Raw genomic sequence first — 23958 nt, 5'->3', positions numbered from 1 at the left:
CCTAGCAGAGTAAGTTGCTGTATATAATCAGGGATGAAACCCCACACTTGGTAATGAGAATAAGGAAATATTCGGCAAGCAGTCAGGAAACAGCCAAACTAGAGAGCACCAGGCACCTCCCAAGCTCACAATGTTTTGGACAACAGATATGAGTTGATACCCTGGTCATCTCCAGGTGCAACTCTGATCAGACTGATGAACAAAGGCAATCCCACTATCACAGATCTTCTAAATACCAGGAATCTTTTAAAAATAAGGCAGTTAACTTTTTTGTAGGATCTAATATCACTTACAACGTCAGTGTTTGTTTTTCAACTTTGAATATGCCACTAATGTCAGCAAACGGTTGATATGAAATGAACTATTTAAGCGGCAACAAAGCTTTTGGGAGAGTATCACAAGAGTCTTCATTGTTTATGCAAGTTGGGGATGCATTCACCTAGGACAGTGATGGTGAACCTATGGCGCAGGTGCCACAGGTGGCACACGGAGCCATATTTAACGGCACATGAGCCGTTGCCCTAGCTCAGCTCTAACATGCATGTGTGTGCCAGCCAGCTGATTTTTGGCTCATACAGAGGCTCTAGGAGGGCGTTTTTGGCTTCCAGAGAATCCTTGGGGACTATGGGGAGGGCGTTTTTACCTTCCCCCAGCTCCAGGAAAGTCTTTGGAGCCTGGGGAAGGCAAAGCACAAGCCTACTTGGCCCATCAGAAGTTGAGAAAGAGGCCATTTCCTGCCTCCGGAGCACCTCTGGGGGATGGGGGAAGCTGTTTTTGCCCTCCCCAGGCATTGAATTATGGGTGTGGGCACTCGTGCATGTGCAATAGTGTGCATGCACACTTTTTCAGCATCCAAGAAAAAAAAAGATTTGCCATCACTGACCTAGGAATTCTTGAATCATATTAAGAGTCAATTAGTCCATTGCAGAATAAGTACTTTCCAGAAGTTACAGAGAAAAGGAATTCATTTTAAGGAATATATCTTTCATTTGTATATTTTTAAAGTGTATCTGGGAACTTTGAAAACATTAAAAAAAGTATCACAAAAGTTGGGTTTATCAACATTAGGAATTCTTAGGTATGAGGGTTATCCAGAAAGTAAAGTTACAAGGCACATAGTTCTGACGAGGAATGTTTGCAGGAGAAGTTGGTATTACTATTGTGTAGCGCAGACCTGAGCATGATGCGGCCCGAGGGCCGGATGTGGCCCGCCTGCTCTCTGTGACCGGCCCGCAGAGGTCGCTCCAACTTTTCTAGATAAGAACCGGGTGTTCAAGAATAATTATATAATTATAATATAATTAACTCAGTTCTACACAATAATATACAGTATTGGGTAGAACTGAGTTAATTATATTAGCCCGGCCCTCTAAAACCATCCCAATTTCTCATGCGGCCCTATGGCAAAATTAATTGCCCACCCCTGATGTAGCGGGAAACCAGTGGAAAAGAGCAATCAGTGCCAGTGATCAGTGAATCACTGATTGGCATTGTGGTGAAAGTTAGAGATGAGCGTCCTGATTCCATTTCCCTCCAAGTGTGAAGTGTGCGCTGTAATACACTACCTGAATGCTAAGGGCATGATGCTGCTATGGTGGGTGCCCAAGATGCTTACTGATGCGCACAAAATCAACAGTCAGTGCCGCCCGAGAATTTTTTCACCATTCTGAGATTGAAGGCAAGGCTTTTATCAACTGTATAGTGATAGGAGATGAAACTTGGGCTTATCACCCACCCAGAGAGCAAACGTCAATCAATATAGTGGGGCCATACCCATTCTCCTTCACCAAAAAATTCAAAACTCAGGAATCGGTGAGAAAACTCTTAGGCATCCATCACATACAAATCTTGGGCACCCATTGCAGCAGCATTCCTGCCCTTAGCATTCAGGTGGCGTATTACAGCACACGCTTCACACTTGAAGGGAAACGGAATGAGGATGATCATCTCTAACCTTCACAAGAACACCAGTCGATGATTTACTGACCACTGGCACTGTCTCTTCTCTTCCACTGGTTTCTTGCTACATGATAGAAATAGCAACTTCCTCCGTGAACCTTCCTGTGAGAGCCACATGCCTTGTAACCTTACTTTCTGGAGAGCCCTCGTGTATAGAACATTTCTATAGGAAAATCAATCTTACTGGACAATCATATTTCATGGAACAATATCTAAAAATATTGCTGTGGATGTTGATATCCTGAGATAAGTTGTACTTTATGATTCTTGACTAACATATCTTTTCTTTTGTGTACACTGAGAGTATATGCACCAAAGACAAATTCCTTATGTGTCCAATCACATTTGTCCAATAAAAAATTCTATTCTATTCTATTCTATAATACAGAATTATTCTAGAGAGAATATCACATCAAGATGATTTTACCTGATCACTTGGAGATAACAAAAAAGAATGTTAGCGTTGTCCCTGACCAAAATACCCCCAAAAAACCCTGGAACTGATGCTGTGTAAACATAATTAGACCTCTAAACATTCTGCGGCATACAAATCTAATAAATAATAATAATAATAATAATAATAATAATAATAATAATAATAATTATTATTATTATTATTATTATTATTATTATTATTCAGTTTATAACAGAATATCTCCTGATATTGCACGGATATTGGGGTAAAAAAGGAAAAGGCTTCTTCTTAGAAGAATGCTGCTTACTGGATCAATATTTAAGAGAACCTTATTGTAATAAAAAGAAACCTGAACAGCTGGAAATAACTCTGCTTTTCGTCTGGTGGGTTTTATGCTCATTAGAGGCTTACATTGACACATGTTAAGTGACACGGATCCAGCACTCAGAAAGAGAAACAGAGCTTTAAGAAAAATGAAAATTTAGCCACACAATCCCCCTTGCAAGTTATCAATCTCAATCAGGATGGCTGGAAAGGGAGCCTTTTTTTTTACATCCTAAATTGCAATCGAACTCTACTTTCAGGCTTCTTTAAAGCAATGTAACCTGAAGAAAAAACCCATAGCCTGCTTAGGGTTACTTTTCACGAACATTTATTATAGATTGCTGGCCGATCCAATTTGGGATGAGAGCAGAATAGTCAAGATCTTATCAGAATAACTGATTTGACTCAATAGAAATAGCTCCAGTTAAAGAAGAATGGTGACTGCTGAGTAAATGAATCTCTCTGTGTTAGCTCTTATAGTAAAACAAAACTTGCAAGTCCCCCAAGTCAAAGTTTACAGGGAGAGGAGAGAAATGCCTCTACCATCAACTCATTAAGTTATATAAGACAATGGGCCAAGATCCTTTTAGATGCCCCAAACTTTGATCCTGCCCCCACAATCACAATTAGGTGAGGCAGTGATACAGTGATCGATAAGGTCCCACAGAGTTGGCCTTCTCTGAGTCCCGTTGACTAAACAATGTCGTCTGGTGGGCCCCAGGGGAAGAGCCTTCTCTGTGGCGGCCCCGGCCCTCTGGAATCAACTCCCCCCGGAGATTAGAACTGCTCCCACCCTCCTTGTCTTTCGTAAACTACTCAAGACCCACCTATACCGCCAGGCATGGGGGATTTGAGACATCTTTCCCCCAGGCTCCTTATAATTTATGTTTGGTATGTATGTGTTGTCTGGTTTTAATATGCCAGGGTTTTAGTTATTTCTTTTAATATTAGATTTGTGCCATTATAATATTGTTTTTATCATTGTTGTGAGCTGCCCCGAGTCTTCGGAGAGGGGCGGCATACAAATCTAATAAATAATAATAATAATAATAATAATTATTATTATTATTATTATTATTATTATTATTATTATTATTATTATTATTCAACAGGGTTATTCAAAAAGAATGAACCAGTTTCATGAGGCAATATTTTATTAAGGAAAAGTAATATAAAACTGCAACAGGTATTCTACTCACAATCAACTTTTATTCCCTTACAAGTGTTCAAAGTGGCCACCACCGCCAACAACAACATGGCAACGCATGCGCAGTGCTGGAAATTCGGCTTCTGTGCATGCTCAGAAGTTCCCATGGTACAGATGTTTTTTTTCCCAGTAGTCTATTTGCATGTGGGTGAACCCGCCTGGAGACAGATAGAGGAGCGGTGTCTCGGTTCCTAAGACTAACAGAAATATGTGTTTTCTGATGGTCTTAGGCGAGCCCTGTGAAAGGGTTGTTTGATCCCCAAAGGGATCGTGACCCACAGGTTAAGAACCGCTGTCTTAGAGAGACAGCGCATTGGTGTACTTGTGACAAGCAAGGCTAAAAAAATGAAGAGAATTGCTGGCTGACAGGCTGCCTCTAGAACCTTCTTAGATGACTCTGCATCTTTTCTCATATCTGATCTCAGTGAGACAACCCTGTGGGAAGACTGGCAGAGCTCTATGTTTATTAAGAAGTCTGGATTGATTTTCAAAAATCTTCAGAGAAGCATCCCTGAATGTCCTACAATGTAGAACAGAGATGCTACTCTCAGTCTTTCCATTTTCCTATCAAAGAATGAAGGGGCACAGTATGACTCCTTCAATAAGTATTGGATAACTGTGGGCCCATTTAATTTTTGTTATGAAACTGAGGAGGAATCTTCCATTTATTTCTCATGTAGTTGCAGTAGATCTGCTTCTTAAGTTAAAATTGTCCTTTAAGTGCACCCTGGGAATTTCAAACCTATGAATGTTTTTTTCCGGGTGTGTGTGCATATCAAAAATGGGATAGGTCAAATAAGAATTCAGAATAAGCTGCATCCTGCTGAGTTTTTAAATCAAACTGAAAAGCCCTCTTTCTAAAAAGACTACTTAAAAGATTCAGTAGTCTTACACTTATATACCAGTTTGATATGCCTGTTATATTTGGCTCAGAGATTTGTTCTTCCAGTGACTGAGATCTTGTGAAGTTGAAAGGGATCCTGTCAGAAACCTACTGAATGAACACTAAGTGGAGGCAGCTCTGTCCCTTAGAGAGATTCGGTAGAATTTGACCTTGCTTGTCTTCCAGAGCAAGAGGCTAATTATGAAATACATAACAGAAGAAAAAGGGGTTTGACTCCTTAACGAAATTTAGTGGTTTATAAAAACCTTAGATGCTAGTGATACAGTAAACTCCAGCACCGCTTCAACAGCTGTCTAACTCAACGTCTCTTTCTCAGTAGTCTTAAATAAGACATTGGGCTTACCTTTTTTTTTCAAAAAATAATCCTGATAGCAGAAAGATATTCTTCTTAAGTCTCTCTCTCCCCCCCCCCTCCATGTGTGTGTGTGTGTATGCTAAATATACAGACAGATTTCAGCAAGTCTTTCTGGAATACCATAGCATTTGTGGGTCAATTAAATAGAACTTAAGAAATATTTTGGAATACAAAGGTTCCTGTCTCTGACAAAAAAAAAATTCAATATAAACTTCTGTAATTAAATTAAGGCTGCTGTAATAACATAACAGGAAAGTTGTCTCCAAAAGGAAATTAAAAAAAAAGAAATCAAATCTTCATTACGATCTGTTCTATCCCAGGCCGACACAGATTAAAAACAAAGGAGGAATCCACTCGCTGACATTTTAAATCAACCTTTTTATATAGAAAGCATCATTTATACAAGCCAAATTTATGCATGTGAGTTCATCTGGGCAGCTTCTCAGTGAGAGGAGTTAAGAGATAACAATCCAGCGGTTAGGCTGCTACCGAAGATCAAAGCTAATTTGCACATTCCTTTATGAGATAAGGAGTCTTCAGTTTCACTGACTTACAGTTACAGCCTTCCAGCCTCTCCACAGACAGGGCACTTTTACTCCAAGGATTTTAGCAGAAAAATAGCAGTTGACTAGTGTAACATGGTTGGAACCCAAACCTCAACTGTCTCCATTACGAAACGTTGAAACTCCACCCCGAATTTCCCATTAGCCACCCTTAAATACCTATGGGGAATGGTTAACAATTCCCTAGAGTTAACAAACTACAGACTACTTCCTTTTCCCATACAAGTATTCTTGTCTTTTTTCTTAGTCTTCTAAAGCAGGCATCTAACAAAGGCTCATAGACTTCCTCCTCCTCCTCTAAGTCAGACTTTACTGTCGTTGGCATATCTGCCACCTCTGTAGTCTTTCGGGTTTGTCAAGGTCTATTTCTCCCTCACTATTACTCTCTGCGTCAGCTGACAAAACCATTGGCCCAGTGTACCAAGATGGGCCTGGCTCATCGTCCTCAGAATCTATCATTACCAGAGTTGGTCGAGGACCACTCACAATACTAATCTTAGAAAAGAAAAACAACACCCCCCCTTTATTGGCATGATTAATCCATAATGTGTCATTCAATTTTCCCATTATCAACTTAACAGTGCTTAAAAGGATGCTGAAACTGCAATCAACCTTTAAAATAGTTTTTCAACTAATATTTTGACCTTCCAGCAGAGATTATTTTTAAGAACCATTTTATTAAAATTTCAAACAAGTACAGTAAAGCTAAAACAATCTGATGGACAGTAAGAAAGAAAAGAAAAAAGTCCAAAAAAAGGGGAAAAGTGAAAGAAAAGGAAAAAAGTGAAAGAAAAATGGAAGAGAGAGGGAAGCAATATAAAATGGTTTCTTCACAGCAGTTTTATAATTACATTTTGACCTCTCCCTGTAAAGTTATATCATATTATTATTCTTTCTATAATCTATCTTGTCTAATCATCAAAATCATAAGTCACATTCCTTTTTCTCATTTGCATGCAAAAAGTTCACAAGAGACTTCCAGTCAGTAATAAATGTAAATAATTTCTTTTCTATAATAAAAAAATACATTTATCTATTTCAGCAAAATTATCAACAACTAATCATCCATAAAGGTGGTGTTGAATCTTTGCATCTTTCTGCATATACTTCCTGATGTCAGAAGTCATATTGGAGAAAAGAAACTTTTCCAACAAATCTGAGCTCATATTGAAATCTTTCCAATATGACTGAACTCATATTATTGAAAGGTTATTTTCCAAAACTCAACAACATAATGGGTTTTGAACATATTACAATTGATAATTAATATGGTACCTAATAACCTATTTCACATGTAGCTTGCATTTACATATCCATCTTATCTTCCACTCTTTCTCCCTGCCTCGTCTCTGTTTAAATCTTGCATTAATTTAGCACTTCATCTCTGTGACAAAGTGTCAAAATTTGTTTTTTTATGTATAAAGGAAAGCTAGCCTGGAAAGGTGGTATAGTTTCTATTATTGTTTGGTTGCCACAGATTAATATGGCTGTCTCCCTACAATACATTGTTTCTATGTTTCTCTGAGTTCAGTGTGAGCTTAGAAATGTTCCCTACATAATATAGGAAAATTATCCCTTTATTTTAAATAAGATGATAGAAACTATTAAAGAGATTTCCAATAGTTAAAATAAGCCAGGATAATGACAACTCCCACCTCGGAATTTTTTTCTTCAGTATTTTAAAACTGAGCTAATAATAAAATGGATATAGATGAAAATTGGCTAATTTCATTGTTTTGGTAATATTCCTGATGCTTTCAAAGTTATTTCACTGATTTACGTTTTTTTTTTCATTTTTCCTCCTGGAAACAAAAAGCACCACAACAAAAAGAACATTGTCTATAAGCAATCCTTCATCTCAGCATTTAGGGACTGAACCTGCCTCTCGAATAGCTAATGCATTAAAATGCTGCTTTATTATTAAATGAAATATAAAATTAGTCATCCCACTGTTTCCACAGGAAATGAAATACTCCATTTATTAAGGATTTATTTTTGGCATATTTGAAAAAAAATAATGTAATAGCTTTTTCAATAGCTAAGGACAAGCGATTCCTTTCTTGAGCCAAAAGCATTTTTTTTTCAGTTGTAAAACTTCTATTGGCAAATACAAGAGATGGGACCTACAATTAAGATGTCAAACCTTGCTGACTCCACTTTAAAACTGTTTCATTGCCAGAAAAAATCAGCCACTATTATAAAAATTAAAAATGAGAGACTACTTTGCTAATTGGAATGTGTTAGAGTTCCGACTGAACAATGAGTAAACCTACAAAAAAGCTTTTCTGGGATCTCAAGTTCTCAATAGACTAAACACTAATGTGAGTAAAGGCAACATCATGTTAGCTTTATGCTTATAACAGTTCTAAAAGTAGCTGGTTACTGTGTAGATACTGGCAAAGATAAAGCAGTTACTTCCTTTATTGGTAAGTACACTGAATTCCAATATTTCAGCATTATGGAATATGCATGGCTGCTACCAAAAACATCAACTGTTATCTTTCATATCTTTCTTTCTGGAGAATGTCAACACCTGTCATTCTCTGCTGAGTTTTCCCTACTCTTAGCTTAACTAGCAGCCAATGGATGGGGGTGGGAAACTCACAGTGCAGTGATGTCACACAAATGTGTTCCGCAACACAGATCTCAAAACAGCAGTCTTTGATTAGATTTCATAATGCTTAATCATTGTGATAATCTTGAATGGATTCTACTTGCCAAAGAGAAATAAAGATGGAGTAGATAAAATCCAAGTGGCTAACCCTGACATAACAGAACTTAGGAAAAGAAAACGTTTTGATCAACAACAATTTGTAAGAACAGTTCCTAATACACCAGACTGATCTGCTAACCCTAATATTTATGATTTAAATCATTGCATTGCAGAAGTATCAATTCACAAACAGCAGAAACACTGGCAGACATTCAGTTGGTAAACAGCTATGCCAAAAGCACTTTCCTAAATAGAGAGATTTCCTCAACTTCTAAGAGCAAATGAAACTAAACAATGCCCCTACATAATTTGCATGAAGTACAAGACATAAGCACAAATCAGCAAGCAGCAGCATAAAAATGTTTTTGGGAAAGGATCAGAAACATTTGCCCAAATAGTAATTTTTTTATATCCTTCAGTACATAGCCGGGATTTAATTTTACACAATATTATTGAAACAAGAGCCTAGTGGGGAATAACATCTGTTTCCAATCATGAAATCTTAAGATCAATGAATAAGAACTGCGGGTACATTCATCAGGCATATACTTACAGTGAATTTGGTCGGTTGGGTTTGATAACTTCTGCATTAGATTCAGTTGAGTTCTTGTTAGGCTGAACAGCATTACTGGACTGGAGCAAACTGTTGACGTTTGATGATGATATGACCGATTCTAGGCTGGAGTTAATTATACTGTTTCTGTTTTCCTCTGAAAAGTAGACCAAATTGGTTTTTATGAAGATATTTTTTTTTAACAGAGAACATTGGAATTTCTGAAAACATATGTATTAGAATTTAAAATCAAATTTCAATTTATTTCAGTCATAGACCAGTATACATATATTATATTAGAATTTCTACACTAGGTTTAAAAATATTGTTATACTCTTTAGGTTCTTATTTCTGCATTCGGGCTGCTGAGTTTTTGGTCCTTCCTCTAAAGATATTTAGCTAAAACATTTCATACCTTAAGCAATTTCCTCTCTGCAGAAGGACTTTTTAAAAAATCTTACTCTCTTAATACTCCTGCCTCTTCCTCAAAAAGAATCTGCTCCAAATTATCTAGGGTAATAGAGAGCTTACAATAATGGTGAGTTATGGTTCCTGCTATAGTTTTAGAACCCCAAAATACATTTTAAAACCATTGAGAATTTGTTGTATATTTACAAAGAACACTAGACTTGTACCTTTTATTTTAATAGGATCTTCTGGTTGCATTCAGTCCTATAAACTTTTTCTAGCTTTATGAATCAATATACTGTATAGCCACAGGCCTCACAACACCTTTGCTACTATATTCCATTGTTTTAAGACTAAGCAATCTATAGTTAAAAATGAAATCTATAGTTTATATTTCACAAAAGACAAGAATGCAGTATAATACTTAGCACCGTCAAGTTGGTGCAACCAACTTGCCACAGCCAACTTCACCATGGCCAACTCATTGCAGGACAACTCACTGTGAGACTATTGAATTTCAGTATTTAAAATAATTAAAAAATATTTTAATTTTTATCATTAACAATTTGATTTCGTTTGCCTTTTGCATCCTTTTTTTAATAATTCTGTTCCACCATTTCTTTGATATTACTGTAGTGTAATTCTTATCCCATAGAAAGTTAGCCCATAGTAAGTTAGCCATGGCAAGCAAGTTGGCCATGACAATTTATGTTAGGCCCACTCAGCACAGAGAATAAAGATACTTACGCTTTTCATTGTGTTGCAGTGTATGGAAAAGTGTTAAGGGCCTCTCACTGCACGATGGTGGCTTTGAATCTGTACTTTTTTTTCGAGATAAGAGCAACTGAGAATTTGACTGTAGAGTATCAGGTACCATGTTAAATATCTGTGATTTTTTTTAAAAACAAAGAAAAGAGAATTTGAAATATTTAGAAACTTCTTGTTAACGGGGAGCAACTTGTATCAAAACCTAAAAAACTATGGCTGTAAAATATAGACAAATGATTTTTGATAAAAGAAAAGAGAAAATATTTCTTAGATTCAAATGCTGCGTGCTAATTTTCAAAGGAAAGCAAGCATGTTTATGATGAGAGTATGCTCTGATTCCCTGAAAATGTACGAAACAATTAATAATCTTTCTGGATTGATAATATTCTAAACTGCTCTTCTTTTTTTCAATTAGCTAGAATTAGTTTTAAAGTTTAAATTGGGATTAAACAAAATTGGGAATTAAGCAAAACCTCTTCCTGACAGAGGAAAAAAAATGATCTTCATGAATTGCAGAGTAGACTTACTGTACATATACATAATTTTAACATGATGAATTCCATATTTTTCTGGTTTTTTTTCTTTGAGCTGAAACTACTTCTGACGATTCCCAAAGCATCATTCATTTGGATCTACCCCCACACCACAAACTGTATTCTAAAGGGAGCCATAACAGTTTAAATAAAGCAGCTCAAGCTGGTGCAAGGTTATTCATTCCAATTAAATTGGTGATTCATTCAATGTCACACCCACATTATTTCACCCCTCTCCCCTTCAAGGAGAGGGAAACTCTTCTTTTCCACTATGCAATTTCTGTTATGAGTGGTCTGGGATTTCAGAATTTCCTCAGTGAAAGGATAGAGAAATCCAAACATTTCATCTCCCAATCAATAAAAATGTTCAGGAAGACAAAATGAGCTGGCAGATGCCTGGAGACAAGCCCCATCACTTGTCAAATTCCTGTCTCTTCCCAATGATCAGCGCAGCTGACAGCCGCTAAAATATTCACTGAAATAAGTAAACATTGGTAAACAATCACTTTTTAAAAACATGGAACATGCATGACTCAAATATAAATTACCTTTTCGTGGTTTTCTATTAAAATCTCAACTACAATATTTTGAAACTTGATGTCCATAATTGCAGCAACGGTTTCTTCTTGTGGTCGCATTAACGTTGGTCCAAAAACAACTCCCAAATTGGCGACAGTCATAAGATTCTGTTTGTGGTTTTCAGCAACACTGCAATAAAACAAGCACAAAAGATTTTTAACAGGCCCAACAAACTTAAGTGTTAGTCCATTCCCCCCCCCCCCCAAAAAAAAAAGTAATTTTGGAACATCTATTGTGGTGTTTGAATTTCTGCAGAGAAGACTAGGATTTTGGTTTTTAATAACAAAACCAATGGAAAGATCAATGTAGGCTAATTTATAATAACACCTCTAAAAAGGTCTATAAACCCACATATAATTCAAGGAATAAAAACCACAAAGATAATAACATGTTTCGATGTAGAGATAAAATTTAGAAGAACAAATTGACCATTATTGGTTACAATATTTTATCTGATATACGCTAAAGTAACACCCATCATCAGCGGTGGGTTCTAACTTACTTTGCAACTGATTCGCTTCTTCCCACACTGTGTGGGCGTGGGCGCACTTTACATGCGTGTGCATGCATAGTGCTAAAAGATCCCCCCCCAAAGAAAATCCAAAAACCAGATGGCCACTGCATGCACAGTGCTGTAAACTCAGCTTCTGCACATGCTCAGAAGAAAAAATAATAATAACTTTTTAACAAAAAAATTAAAAAGATCCAATCCATGATATCATTGTGATGTCACCAGCGGGTCACTACCGGTTCGGGTGAACTGCTCCGACCAGGAGGAACCAACCCCTGTCCATCATCTTGAGAAAATAAGCAGGATTCTGAATACAGAGGATCTGAGTAGTTGATAAACTTGTTTACAACTGACTTATTGATAAATGCATTTAACAATTAGATCAATCACAAGTATTTCATGACCTGGAGAAAGGATATACTGTTTTATTACTGTTGTTAGCCGCCCCGAGTCTGCGGAGAGGAACGGCATACAAATCCAATAGATAGATAGATGATAGATAGATAGATAGATAGATAGATAGATAGATAGATAGATAGATAGATAGATAGATAAACGGGACTGCCTTCTGCCATATGAATCCCAGTGGTCGGTTAGGTCCCACAGAGTCCCAGACTATGTTGTTTGGTGGGGCCTAAGGGAAGAGCCTTCTCTGTGGGGGGGCCGGCCCTCAGTAATCAGCTCCCCCCAGAGATTCGCACTGCCCCCACCCTCCTCACCTTTTGCAAGAATCTCAAGACTCACTTATGTCACTAGGCTTGGAGCAATTAGATCTAGACCCCCTGGCCAATAAATATGATGTATGGCTGTGATTGAATTGTTTGATTGATTTTAATATATTGGGTTTTTAGCTTATGTAGTTTTTAATTAAATAGATTTGATTTGTTTTGTGTTCACTGTTTTATATTGTATCCTGTGAGCCGCCCCGAGTCTTTGGAGAGGGGTGGCATACAAATCAATCAATCAAACAAACAAACAAACAAACAAACAAACAAACAAACAAACAAGTAAATATAGGCTTGAATATATTAAAGAAATAATGAATAATGTTCTGATCAATAGCCAAAACTGTGGGCCATTAATATTATTATTTAATTGTATTATTTATTTTGCTCAGACCTGATGTTAATTTAATGCATGTCTCTGATTCACTGAGGTCAATCATTAGACAGGTTTCCTTTAAATTCACTTAAAATCTCCATCATATATACTGTGTTTCAGCAAGTAAGAAATCTTAAATGAATATGGCTGAAGAATAAGAAAGGAAGACTGATAAGATTGTGTATACTTAGCATTTCTGTAACCTGAAACATTTAATATATGAATTTGCAGCTGAAAATAATTTCTGATTCTGATTCTGATCATTTCTGATTTTCTTACATGGGTCCAATGACTGAAATGCAGGTCACAAAAAGAAACATGGTTCACTGAAAAGAACAGCAGAGGCAAAGGAAAATATGTACCTACTATACTGTACTGACTTCCATTTTCAAGAAACTAGAGAAACAAAAACTCAGCAATATTGTTCAAGTTAATATCATAATACAACTGTGACTTTTACATGTGACAGGAATCTTTTTCTAAAGTAATATAAGGCAAAAATTTTCTAGTTGCATTTTTACATGCTTTTGAACTGCTAGTATGTATGTATGTATGTATGTGCATATGTATGTATGCATGCATGCATTTAAAAATTGAAGCAGTATATAAATCTAAGTGAAATTGTTATTAAAAACATTCCTAAGACTACTTGCAGAAATCACAGTATTAGCTCAGATACAATCTGTAAAGTACACCCCCCCCCCCCCCAAAAGGCAGAGAATAAATATGGTAAACATCTTGCCATCGATATGAATTGCCACTATGGAAACATATGTTATGATAAATAGCGCTACCTGATATAATGAAAAAAAACCCCCAAATATTTTCAACAATTCTTAACATAAAGTATACTGATAATAACCTGTTTTAGAAAGTGTTTGTTTTTAAAAACAACATACTATGACACACTTTTCAGAAATGTATACACAATTCTCCTGTTATTTTAAGAGAAAAAAAATAGTATTCTTGAGGAAGGGGTTTTTTTTAGGAAGTAGTTTCCCACTAATAATTTACAGACATATGTGATTGTGTGTATATACAAAAAAATAACATTAATAACATCAGACCAACAGTCAAGCAGTAAACAATACTCCAATCAAGGAACTGTGAACAAGCTAACAATAAGTAGCCCAACCAAGACCACTCCCACCAACAATGACAGGACAAAATATAAATAATAAAATATAAAACAAACAAATCCCACTCCCTACTTGTACTAATGATGTTATAAAGTTTGAGTAATGAAACATTTGAGAAAAACTATCAAATTCAGAAAGCATTAAGGATCCCTCCACAAAGAAAAAAAGATATAAAAACCAATTCTAATTCTCTAAACCATTATAGACTGTTCTCTTCATATCACCATTAAAGAACAATGCCTGAATATAATTGCTTTGAATCACTATTATATCCTCAGCACAGGAAAAGGCCACTTGTATGAAAAAAGCAGGTGTCTTTCAGTGTACACTTTTCTAGGAAAACAGATGAGAACATGATCTGTACAGGTAACAGGAATAGCACAAAACAAATACCAGCATTTATTCTTGTCATTACAGCAGTAGAGAACAGTACAATATTTAATATAAGATGTACTAATATGCCACAGAAGAAAATGACATAGCAAAGAAAATAGATGAAAGCCAGAGGGGAAAATTAAGTTTCATTTCTTTAAATCCAATCTTTGTTCTAAAACCACTTTAGGATATAAATGGCTATAGATAAGAAATATGCACTTGAAAAATATTGAAATATAAAAAATAAATTTTAAATCTTTTAAAGTAACGTTTGATTTAAATTAACCCAATGGTTATCCAATTTATAATTTTTGTTTAGAATTTTCTGATAGGTAGGTATACACAAAATGGAATCTAGTGTAACTATTGCCTTAGTACCAATATCATTTCATATTCAGAACTATTTTACACACTTCTGCACTTCTTCCTTGTCTGCCTTTTTCAAGTAACAAGTTATAAAGAAGCGTACGTTTTAAGAGTACAGTGGTACCTCATGATACGAACCCCTTGTCTTACGAACATTTCGTGATACGAACCCGGGGTTCATGATTTGTTTGCCTTGTCTTAAGAACCATTTTCACCTTATGAACCCAAGCCGGGGGGCGTGGGCTCTCCTACTGAGCATGCGCTCTACCTTGTGCTCTCTTACTGCAGCAGGGATTTCCCTGCCTTGTGACTGTCATTTCCAGAATTTCCTCCCTGCCTCCCTCCTCTTCCTCCTCCTCCTCCTGTATTCCACCTCCCTCCCAGCCTTCGGGCAGCATTCGCCTTCCTCCGCCGCCATCGGCACCCAGCTCCTCCTTGTCTTCTCACTTCTTTACAAGTTGACAGTCGGGCGGCGGCGCAGAGGCTGGGGGCGGCGAGGGTGTGTGGAAGAGGACCACGGAAGCACTGGGGGGAACCGCAGCCACCGCTCCGTGGAAGGGACCCGGCTGGGAAGCTCCGGAAGGTGGTCTTTGCGTCGTCCCAGGAAAGCAAGCAGCAGGCAGCCTCCACACATTTCTTTCGGCTTCGGGCTGCTTGTTCTCCCGGAAAGACCCCAGCCCACACCTTCAGGAGGCTGCTAAACAAAAGGCAGAACTTTCGGCTTCTGGGTGGATGGGAGGAGCTAAGCGGCCGGAGGAATCAATGTAAAACGCCGCTCCCATCCACCCAGAAGCCGAAAGTTCTGCCTTTTGTTTACCAGCCTCCACGCGTTTCTTTCCGCTTCGGGCTGCTTGCTCTCCCGGAAAGACCCCAGCCCACACCTTCGGGAGCTCCCCAGCTGGGTCCCTTCCATGGGGCAGTGGCCACGGCTCCCCCCAGTTCTCCCGCTGACCCTTTCCACACACGCACACCATCCCCAGCCTCCGCGCCGCCGGCCGGTTGTCATCTTCTAAAGAAGCAAGAAGAGGAGGAGGAGCTGGGCGCCGGTGGTGGCGGAGGAAGGCGAATGTGGCCCGGAGGCTGGGAGGGAGGCGGAAGGAGGAGGAGGGAGGCCAGGAGGGAGAGGGGAAAGGAGGGAGGGAGGAAGGAGAGAGAGAGAAAGGTTTCTGCCTGAAGTTACAGATAGGGTGGTGGTGCAGCGCAAATCCGGCAAGGGCTCCCCCAACCTTTCCCCAACCACTACCAGAGTCCCGCAAGACGATCCTAGAACCCCAGTGGGGCCTCCCAGACACAAAAAATCAGAGAAGACGCACGTACAAACCGCCCGTGCGTTTCCCTCCCTTCCCTTCCAGTCATTGCAAGCCGGACAGTAACTGTTGACTTTTCGGTTAATCCACCCACGAGGGTCCCTCCGGGCAGCCTATGCTGTCTCCCCCCCTCCACCCACCCCCGAACAAAATCCGAATGCTGGCGGTAATGAGGCAAAAGGGGTGAATTTTGGGCTTGCACGCATTAATAGCTTTTCCATTGATTCCTATGGGAAACATTGTTTCGTCTTACGAACTTTTCACCTTACGAACCTCCTCCTGGCACCAATTAAGTTCGTAAGACGAGGTATTACTGTATTTATTTATTTATTTATTTGATTTTTATGCCGTCCCTCTCCAAGGACTGTATTGTCTTAAGAATGCAAGCTAAATATTTCTGCTTGCTTAGTTCAATTATCTTCAATGATGAGGTTAAGCCCTTCTATACAGTGACTATGTTTAAGTTGTGTGTTCCTGTAAAGTCAACTGCTTTTTGTGTAGGATATGGTTGTCCAAATTTTGGCTCACCTGGGACAAATTGAGTGAACAAGCTACATAATATATAAACACGCGCGCACATACATATAATAGTTAATGTATGTAAATCATATAATAATATTAAAAGTTGACAAACCTGTATTACTAGCTGTCTAGGACTCATGTGATTAATGGGCCATGGATTGGACATTTGGTCTAGGGTATTTGAATCCCCAGCAACAGTGGTATTTTCTCAAAACAATGTTGTGTCCTGTTGAAACTCTTTTCCATTATAGGTTCCAAAACTTCATTTTAGCAAAGCAAAACTTTCCCAAGGAGAAAGATAGCTTGATAGATTTGCAGCTCCCACCTCATAAGACCAATGATATTTTTAGTTCATGAACGACCAGGAGTGGGCAGCAAGCAGGACAGGGCGGAACGCAGTTCCACCAGTGAAAATGAAGATGCGTGCGCAGCTCCAGCTGATCGGCGGCTGTCACTTCCTGGATTACTGGTCTCGGCTGAGCTCTCCTTTTTTTCTCTGCTGCAGCTGCATCTCTGCTCCTTGCTTTTTTTCCTCTTTCCTCCTTCCTGGCCTCGGACGAGCTTCCCTCTCTCCTGCCCAGCTCCCCTCCAGCCTCACGCAGCCACCTCCTGCCTGAGGTGCAAGCAAAAGGCATGGGTGGAAGCGGCGCTGGCAGCATTTATGCTTCTGACAGCACCCGTTCGCCTAGCTACCCAGCATGAGGTGGGGAGGGTATGACCCAGGAAGGAGAGTACAGGAAACACAAAGCAAATTGTCATCCCAGTGAGCGACAGTGGTAAGGTGGTAAGTTGAGGACTTAACAGTTCACTTGAACGATGATCGTTCAAGCCACTCCCACCTGATCACATGGCCAGCAAGCCTCTCCTGCCCAGTCTCATGACCATTAAGCCACACCCACAGTGTGGCAGTAAAAAGTTTGGCTGCCCATTACAGTGTATGACCGTGTTGACAAAAGAGTAAGAAAACACTATTTCTCACTCCTTTATTTACTCAGTCTATATATATTAAATATAGATCAAGAGACGCTGGATGAAGAAGATCGGTGTGGTTTTAAAATAGATGAAGAAACGTCAGTAAAAATAAAAACTCTGCTAATGACACAATTCTGATTACTGAAAATGCAATAGTATCCAAACTCTAGAACAATAGTCAAATACACAGTGAAAAAATGAGACTAAATAGGGACAACAATTAAATATAAAAAGGACTGAATTAATGAGAATAGTTACAACCAGCTTTAACATTGCTACTAAGCATAGTGAAGGGGTGGATACCTTCTGTCTTTTAAAACCAGGGAGGAAGAAGGAAGTCAAAAAATATGCTGCAGTCTAGTACTCCGGAGATCAGCCACAGGAAAAATTCAGATGTTGTGATATAACTATACCTCCAAAGATCAACAATGGTATTCCCTCTGATACTCCATGGAAGTGAAAATTGGATTTTGAAGAAGTAGGATAAGATGACTATTGACACTCTTGAACGTTGGTATTGAAGAAGACTCCTGAGAATACCCTGAACAGCCACAGAAACAATTAAGTAATCACTGAAAAAAAATCAATCCAGAGTGCTCCCTTGAGGTTCAAAGGCCCAAGCTCAAATTAACCTGTCTCAGATTATTATGTAAAAATGCAGCTTTCTGGAGAAGACTTTCATGCTTGGAAAGCTGAAAAAAAGAGATGAGAATGACTAGCAGCAAAGTGGAAGGACTCAATTACAGTGGCGATAAGTGCACCGTTGAAGGATATGAAGGACCAGATTTGAAACAGAACGTCATGGAGAAAATCGATGCAGTTGCTAACCTGATGGCACATAACCAATCAATAACCAGTCCAAACCACACAGGCTAACTGTGGCTGAGTTAGGTGAGCTGAGTTGGCTGGTGGGATAATGGAAGCTACCTTTTCATTTAACTATTTACTCCAGGATTTGAACCTGTTCAAGACAAAATGATTACCGTATATACTCGAGTATAAGCCGACCCGAGTATAAGCCGAGGCACCAATTTTTGCCACAAAAACTGGGAAAACGTATTGACCCGAGTATAAGCCGAGGTTAGAAAATGCAGTGGCTACTGGTAACTTATAAAAATGGAAAACAATAAAATTACATTAATTGAGACATGTTTTAGAATATTTATTTTAAAGAAAACCAGTAAACTAGCTCTGTAAATTTAAAAGAGGGTAAACAAATTAACAATATTAACAATAAATTAAAAAGTAAAAAAAGTAGCTCGATCAGGAACAAAGCTAAAACCTAACAGTTAAAATCCTTCAAAACTGGATTCCTTCTCATCATTAATTGGATTTACATTATTGTTCTGTTTTTATATATGCTGTGAGCCACCCTGAGTCCTTGGAGAGGGATTGCATACAAATCCAATTAAATAAATAAACAAACAAACAAACAAACAAATAAGTGTATCCAAAGAAGAGCTTCAGCATTAGCTGCTGTGAGGTTATCAGCATAGAAAACCAAATAGATAGATAGATAGATAGATAGATAGATAGATAGATAGATAGATAGATAGATAGATAGATATAGATAGAAAGATAGATAGACAGACAGACAGACAGAAAAATAGATAGATAGATAGATAGATAGATAGATAGAAATAGATAGATAGATAGATAGATAGATAGATAGATAGAAAGATAGACAGACAGACAGACAGATAGAAAAATAGATAAGATAGATAGATAGATAGATAGATAGATAGATAGATAGATAGAAAAATAGTTAGATAGATAGATAGATAGAAAGAAATAGATACAGATAGATAGATAGATAGATAGATAGATAGAAAAATAGATAGATAGAAAAATAGATAGATAGAAAGATAGACAGATAGAAAAAGAATTCCTGTCTAGCTCTGCCTCATAACACATTATTAGATCCTATCCAAGCAAGGACAGCAACTACCACAAAATACCATTTTTTAAACAGTTTAAATCCTTTCAAAGGAGGGGGAGGAGAATCTGACAGCAGGGGGCCTTTTTAATCCGACTCACCATTGCAAATGGCTGCCTCTTTTGCTTGAGCCAGGGAGAGGAACTACGGCATGCGAGAGAGGACAAAAGCTGGTGCCTCCTCGCTCTGGCTCAAGCAATGGCGCCCTCGTGTGGTGACTTTGTCAATGACCCGAGTATAAGCCGAGGCTGTGTTTTTCAGCCCATTTTTGGGACTAAAAAACTCGGCTTATACTCGAGTATATACGGTAAATTAAGTTCCTTCCTCTCAAATCTCAATTTGTTGCATTTAAACAAGAGAAGACAACTGTGGATCATCCTAAAACTACATTTGTACTATTGGAGTGTGGAAGAGGAACTGGTATGATAAACCCCTATCTGGCTGGTAAATCATATGGCAAAAATGGAAAATTGAAATCTAGTGAGAAGATATTAAAATTGAGCCTACAACTAAAATAACCTCCGGATTTAGAGAGGGAGGGGGAAAGAGCGCTAGCATTAGGTATAAATCATTTTTGAGTTGCAGTCTTCATTTTATGGAAAGCAAACAAAAGTTTTGAATGCAATACTGATTTACATTATGTTCTGAATAAATCTCAACAAAATTTCACTATTATTACAAACATTTCGTAGAAGCTCCATTTTCTACAACATCCTGGAGAAACGTGAGGCAATTTCTCACTTTGTGTTTGTTAAGAAGTCACGCAAGCATAAAAGATTGAACACATTTCAGAACTGTGAAAGGTTTCCTGCGAGTATTTTGAAATTGTTTTCATAAAAGAAAAATGAAAGTGTTTGAGCTTCCAAATGTGATTGAAATAGAATTAAATACAGGCTTGTGAACAAAGTTGCTATGTATACTTCAGTATAATCGAGCGAGAGACAAGCTCAAAGCAAGCACTTGATCATTAATAAAAAGCGTTGTACCCCAAATTATGGCCAGGGAGGGAGAATTTAATTTAATTTAATTTAATTTAATTTATTAAATGTATAGGCCGCCCAACTCCTATCAGACTCTGGGCAATGTACAGCAAATAAAATAATATAAAAACAATTTTTAAAAACCATATAATACAAACATTCATCACTACTAGGTAGAGCCAGGTTTTTAAGGCTTTCCGCAAAGCTAGGAGGGTGGGGATCTCCAGGGGAAGCTGGTTCCAGAGAGCTGGAGCTGTCATAGAGAAGCCCCCACCCCCATGCGGTCCCACCAGTCGGCACTATCTGGCCGACAGGACTTGGAAAAGTCCAACCCTGGGCTCTAATCGGCCGCTGGGAAGTGGCCTGAGAAGATAATCAATGCTTTATACATCGCATGCAGCGTGCCCTAACCCAGTGGTAGGCAAAGTTGGCTCTTCTATGACATGTGGACTTCAACTCCCAGAATTCCTGGGCTAGCATGACTGGCTCAGGAATTCTGGGAGTTAAAGTCCACAAGTCACAGAAGAGTCAACTTTGCCTATCCCTGCCCTAACCTTTTTTTTTTTTTTTTGGCAAAGTTAAACACTTGTATCATACAGGTCGTTTTTGACATTATCATAATTGGGACCGGGATTCTATTCCTAAACTAGGCACTTGTTAAGTGATTCACGCTTGATTCTACAATCTTTGTTGCCACAGTTATTAAGGGTACATCTGCAGTTATTAAGTAAATCATGTGGTTGTTAAGTAAATCTGGGTTTCCCCTATTGAATTTACTTGTAGGAAACCACCTGGAAGGTCACAAATGGCAGTCATGTGATGCTTGGATGCTGCAACGGTTGTAAATACACGCCAGCTGTTAAATGACTAACTTTTGATCACCTGACTGTGGGGATGCCGGGATGGCTATAAGGGTGAGGACCAGCTATAAATCATGGCTTGCATCCCATTTTGATTCTCTGGTGTTTAATGAAACCAAGATTGTTATGCCAGATGGATTTTTATGTTTCAACAACTTCCTTTATCATAACCTCAAATAAATGAACAGCGCTGCTGCTGAAAAGCGGTGGGTTTTTTAACATTATGGCTTATACCAGCACATAGACAGATAAACAGATATGTTTTATTTTAATATTAGATTTGTCTCACTGTTATATTGTTTTTGTATTACTGTTGTGAGCCGCCCCGAGCCTTCGGAGAGGGGCGGCATACAAATCTAATAAATAATAATAATAATAATAATAATAATAATAATAATGATAAACAATATTCATAGGAAGAATTGGTTATTAGGTAAAAGTTTTTCCCTTTAGGTTGCACAATGGCAACTGTCATAATGAGGTATTTGTCTGGAGCACGTGCTTTTATCACTTATCTCTCCCCATATTTAAAAAGATAAGTGCCAAATTTTTAGTGATGCACATCTTTTCAAACGAAAGGTGGGCTTTAAGGAGTTTGCCTTTCGTAAACTCCTTAAAACCCACCTCTGCCATTAGGCATGGGGGAATTGAGACATCTCTCCCAGGCCTATATAGTTTATGTATGGTATCCTTGTGTGTATGTTTTTTAAAATAATGGGTTTTTATATATTTTTAAATATTAGATTTATTATTGTACACTGTTTTTATTATTGCTGTGAGCTGTTCCGAATCTACGGAGAGGGGCGGCATACAAATCTAATAAATAATAATAATAATAAAAAAAAGTGGGTGGCATGCATGTTTTATGCAAATATCTACAATTGTCTTGTGTAATTTATTTATTTATTTATTTATTTATTGTTTAGATTTGTATGCTGCCCCTCTCCGAAGACTCGGGGCGGCTCACAACACAATAGAACAAATCATAAATAATCCAAATTACTTTAAAATAATTAAGATTTAAAAGAGCCCCATATACTAACAGACATACACACAAGCATACCATATATAAATTGAACATGCCCGGGGGAGGTGTTTCAATTCCCCCATGCCTGACGGCAAAGGTGGGTTTTAAGGAGTTTACGGAAGGCAGGAAGAGTAGGGGCAGTTCTAATCTCTGGGAGGAGTTGGTTCCAGAGAGTCGGTGCCGCCACAGAGAAGGCTCTTCCCCTGGGGCCCGCCAACCGACATTGTTTAGTTGACGGGACCCGGAGAAGGCCCACTCTGTGGGACCTAATCGGTCGCTGGGATTCGTGCAGCAGGAGGCGGTCTCGGAGATATTCTGGTCCAGTGCCATGAAGGGCTTTAAAGGTCATAACCAACACTTTGAATTGTGACCGGAAATTGATCGGCAGCCAATGCAGACTGTGGAGTGATGGTGAAACATGGGCATACCTAGGTAAGCCCATGACTGCTCTCGCAGCTGCATTCTGCACGATCTGAAGTTTCCGAACACTTTTCAAAGGTAGCCCCATGTAGAGAGCATTACAGTAGTCGAACCTCGAGGTGATGAGGGCATGAGTGACTGTGAGCAATGTTTATGAAAACATTTCAGGATTTGAGCATAGAGTTCATAGTGTAAGTACCTATTTTAGTTCCGTTAATACTCTTAAAACTAGAAGAAAGGAGCTTTGAAGTTTTCAATGTCACTTTTGGAGTCTATGCAGAAGCTGTGCATTTTCTCTCAAATCTTGGGGTTCTTCAACTTTACCATCGCAGCTCTTGGATACAGTTCTCCTGAATTCATGACTCTTGCTAGAGGAGCAGGGACCTCTGAGCAACAGAGGAATTATGAGCAACTGCGAGCTGTGAATCAGATACATCTTCCCTGGGCCAGGAATCACAATCACTCATGCCCTCCACCTTGAACTACCACAATGTGCTCTATACGGGACTGCCCTTCAGTTACACAAAATCAAATCTAAATAGATTTTGGATTTTTCAGATATGCATCTGTTATCTTCACTGTTTGGAAATCTGAGGTACAAAACAGAAGATTTTAATTAGCATGTATAGTAGATTGGTTCATACAATAATTCCTTTAGACCAGCATACAGTTATTCATGATTCATTTGATCAATAATGAGGACAATAGTACAAAACTTTTTTGAACCCATATGTAAAATTCTAATAAAACAACATGCATTTTCTGCTGGGAGAACTAGAGAAAATTAGAAAAACTGAGAGATGTGTTAACTTGAACAAAACTAAAACCAGGAACTTTACCTTTAACCTAATAGCTTTTGCTTTATACTCTTTAATGGGATGGTATATTAAAAACACTATATCATATAGTACTTAAATACATAGAATGAGAACCTGTAAGTGAAATGAATTATTCTCTCACACCAGGGGTGGGTTCCAACTTATCTCACTGCTGTTTCACTCATTACAACGCTGTGTGGGTGCGCACGTGGTTTGTACACACGCGCATGTCCAGTAACAAAAAATCCCCCCCAAAATAATATTTTTTTTAAAAGCCCCCCCCCCCCCAAAAAAAGATGGCGACTACACGCACAGTTGTGGAACTTGGCTTCTGTGCATGCTC

At 38.4% G+C, this 23958-nt stretch overlaps 1 protein-coding gene across 6 annotated transcripts in view; it reads right to left on the bottom strand.

Annotated features, from left to right (window-relative positions):
* Positions 1 to 23958, bottom strand: part of ARHGAP26 (Rho GTPase activating protein 26) — a 333358-nt gene that overhangs the window by 66765 nt on the left and 242635 nt on the right. For all 6 annotated transcript variants that reach the window (XM_070739344.1, XM_070739347.1, XM_070739342.1 and 3 more), the window contains 3 exons: positions 11251 to 11410; positions 10149 to 10287; positions 8994 to 9150 (listed from right to left, as the gene is read on the bottom strand). In XM_070739344.1, coding sequence (XP_070595445.1) covers positions 8994 to 9150; positions 10149 to 10287; positions 11251 to 11410 — 456 coding nt within the window. The remainder of the gene's footprint in view (positions 1 to 8993; positions 9151 to 10148; positions 10288 to 11250; positions 11411 to 23958) is intronic.

Source organism: Erythrolamprus reginae, chromosome 2, assembly GCF_031021105.1.
Source record: "Erythrolamprus reginae isolate rEryReg1 chromosome 2, rEryReg1.hap1, whole genome shotgun sequence".
NCBI lineage: Eukaryota > Metazoa > Chordata > Lepidosauria > Squamata > Dipsadidae > Erythrolamprus > Erythrolamprus reginae.
Note: the sequence above shows the minus strand (reverse complement) of the source record. Positions and strands in the feature narration are given on the sequence as shown.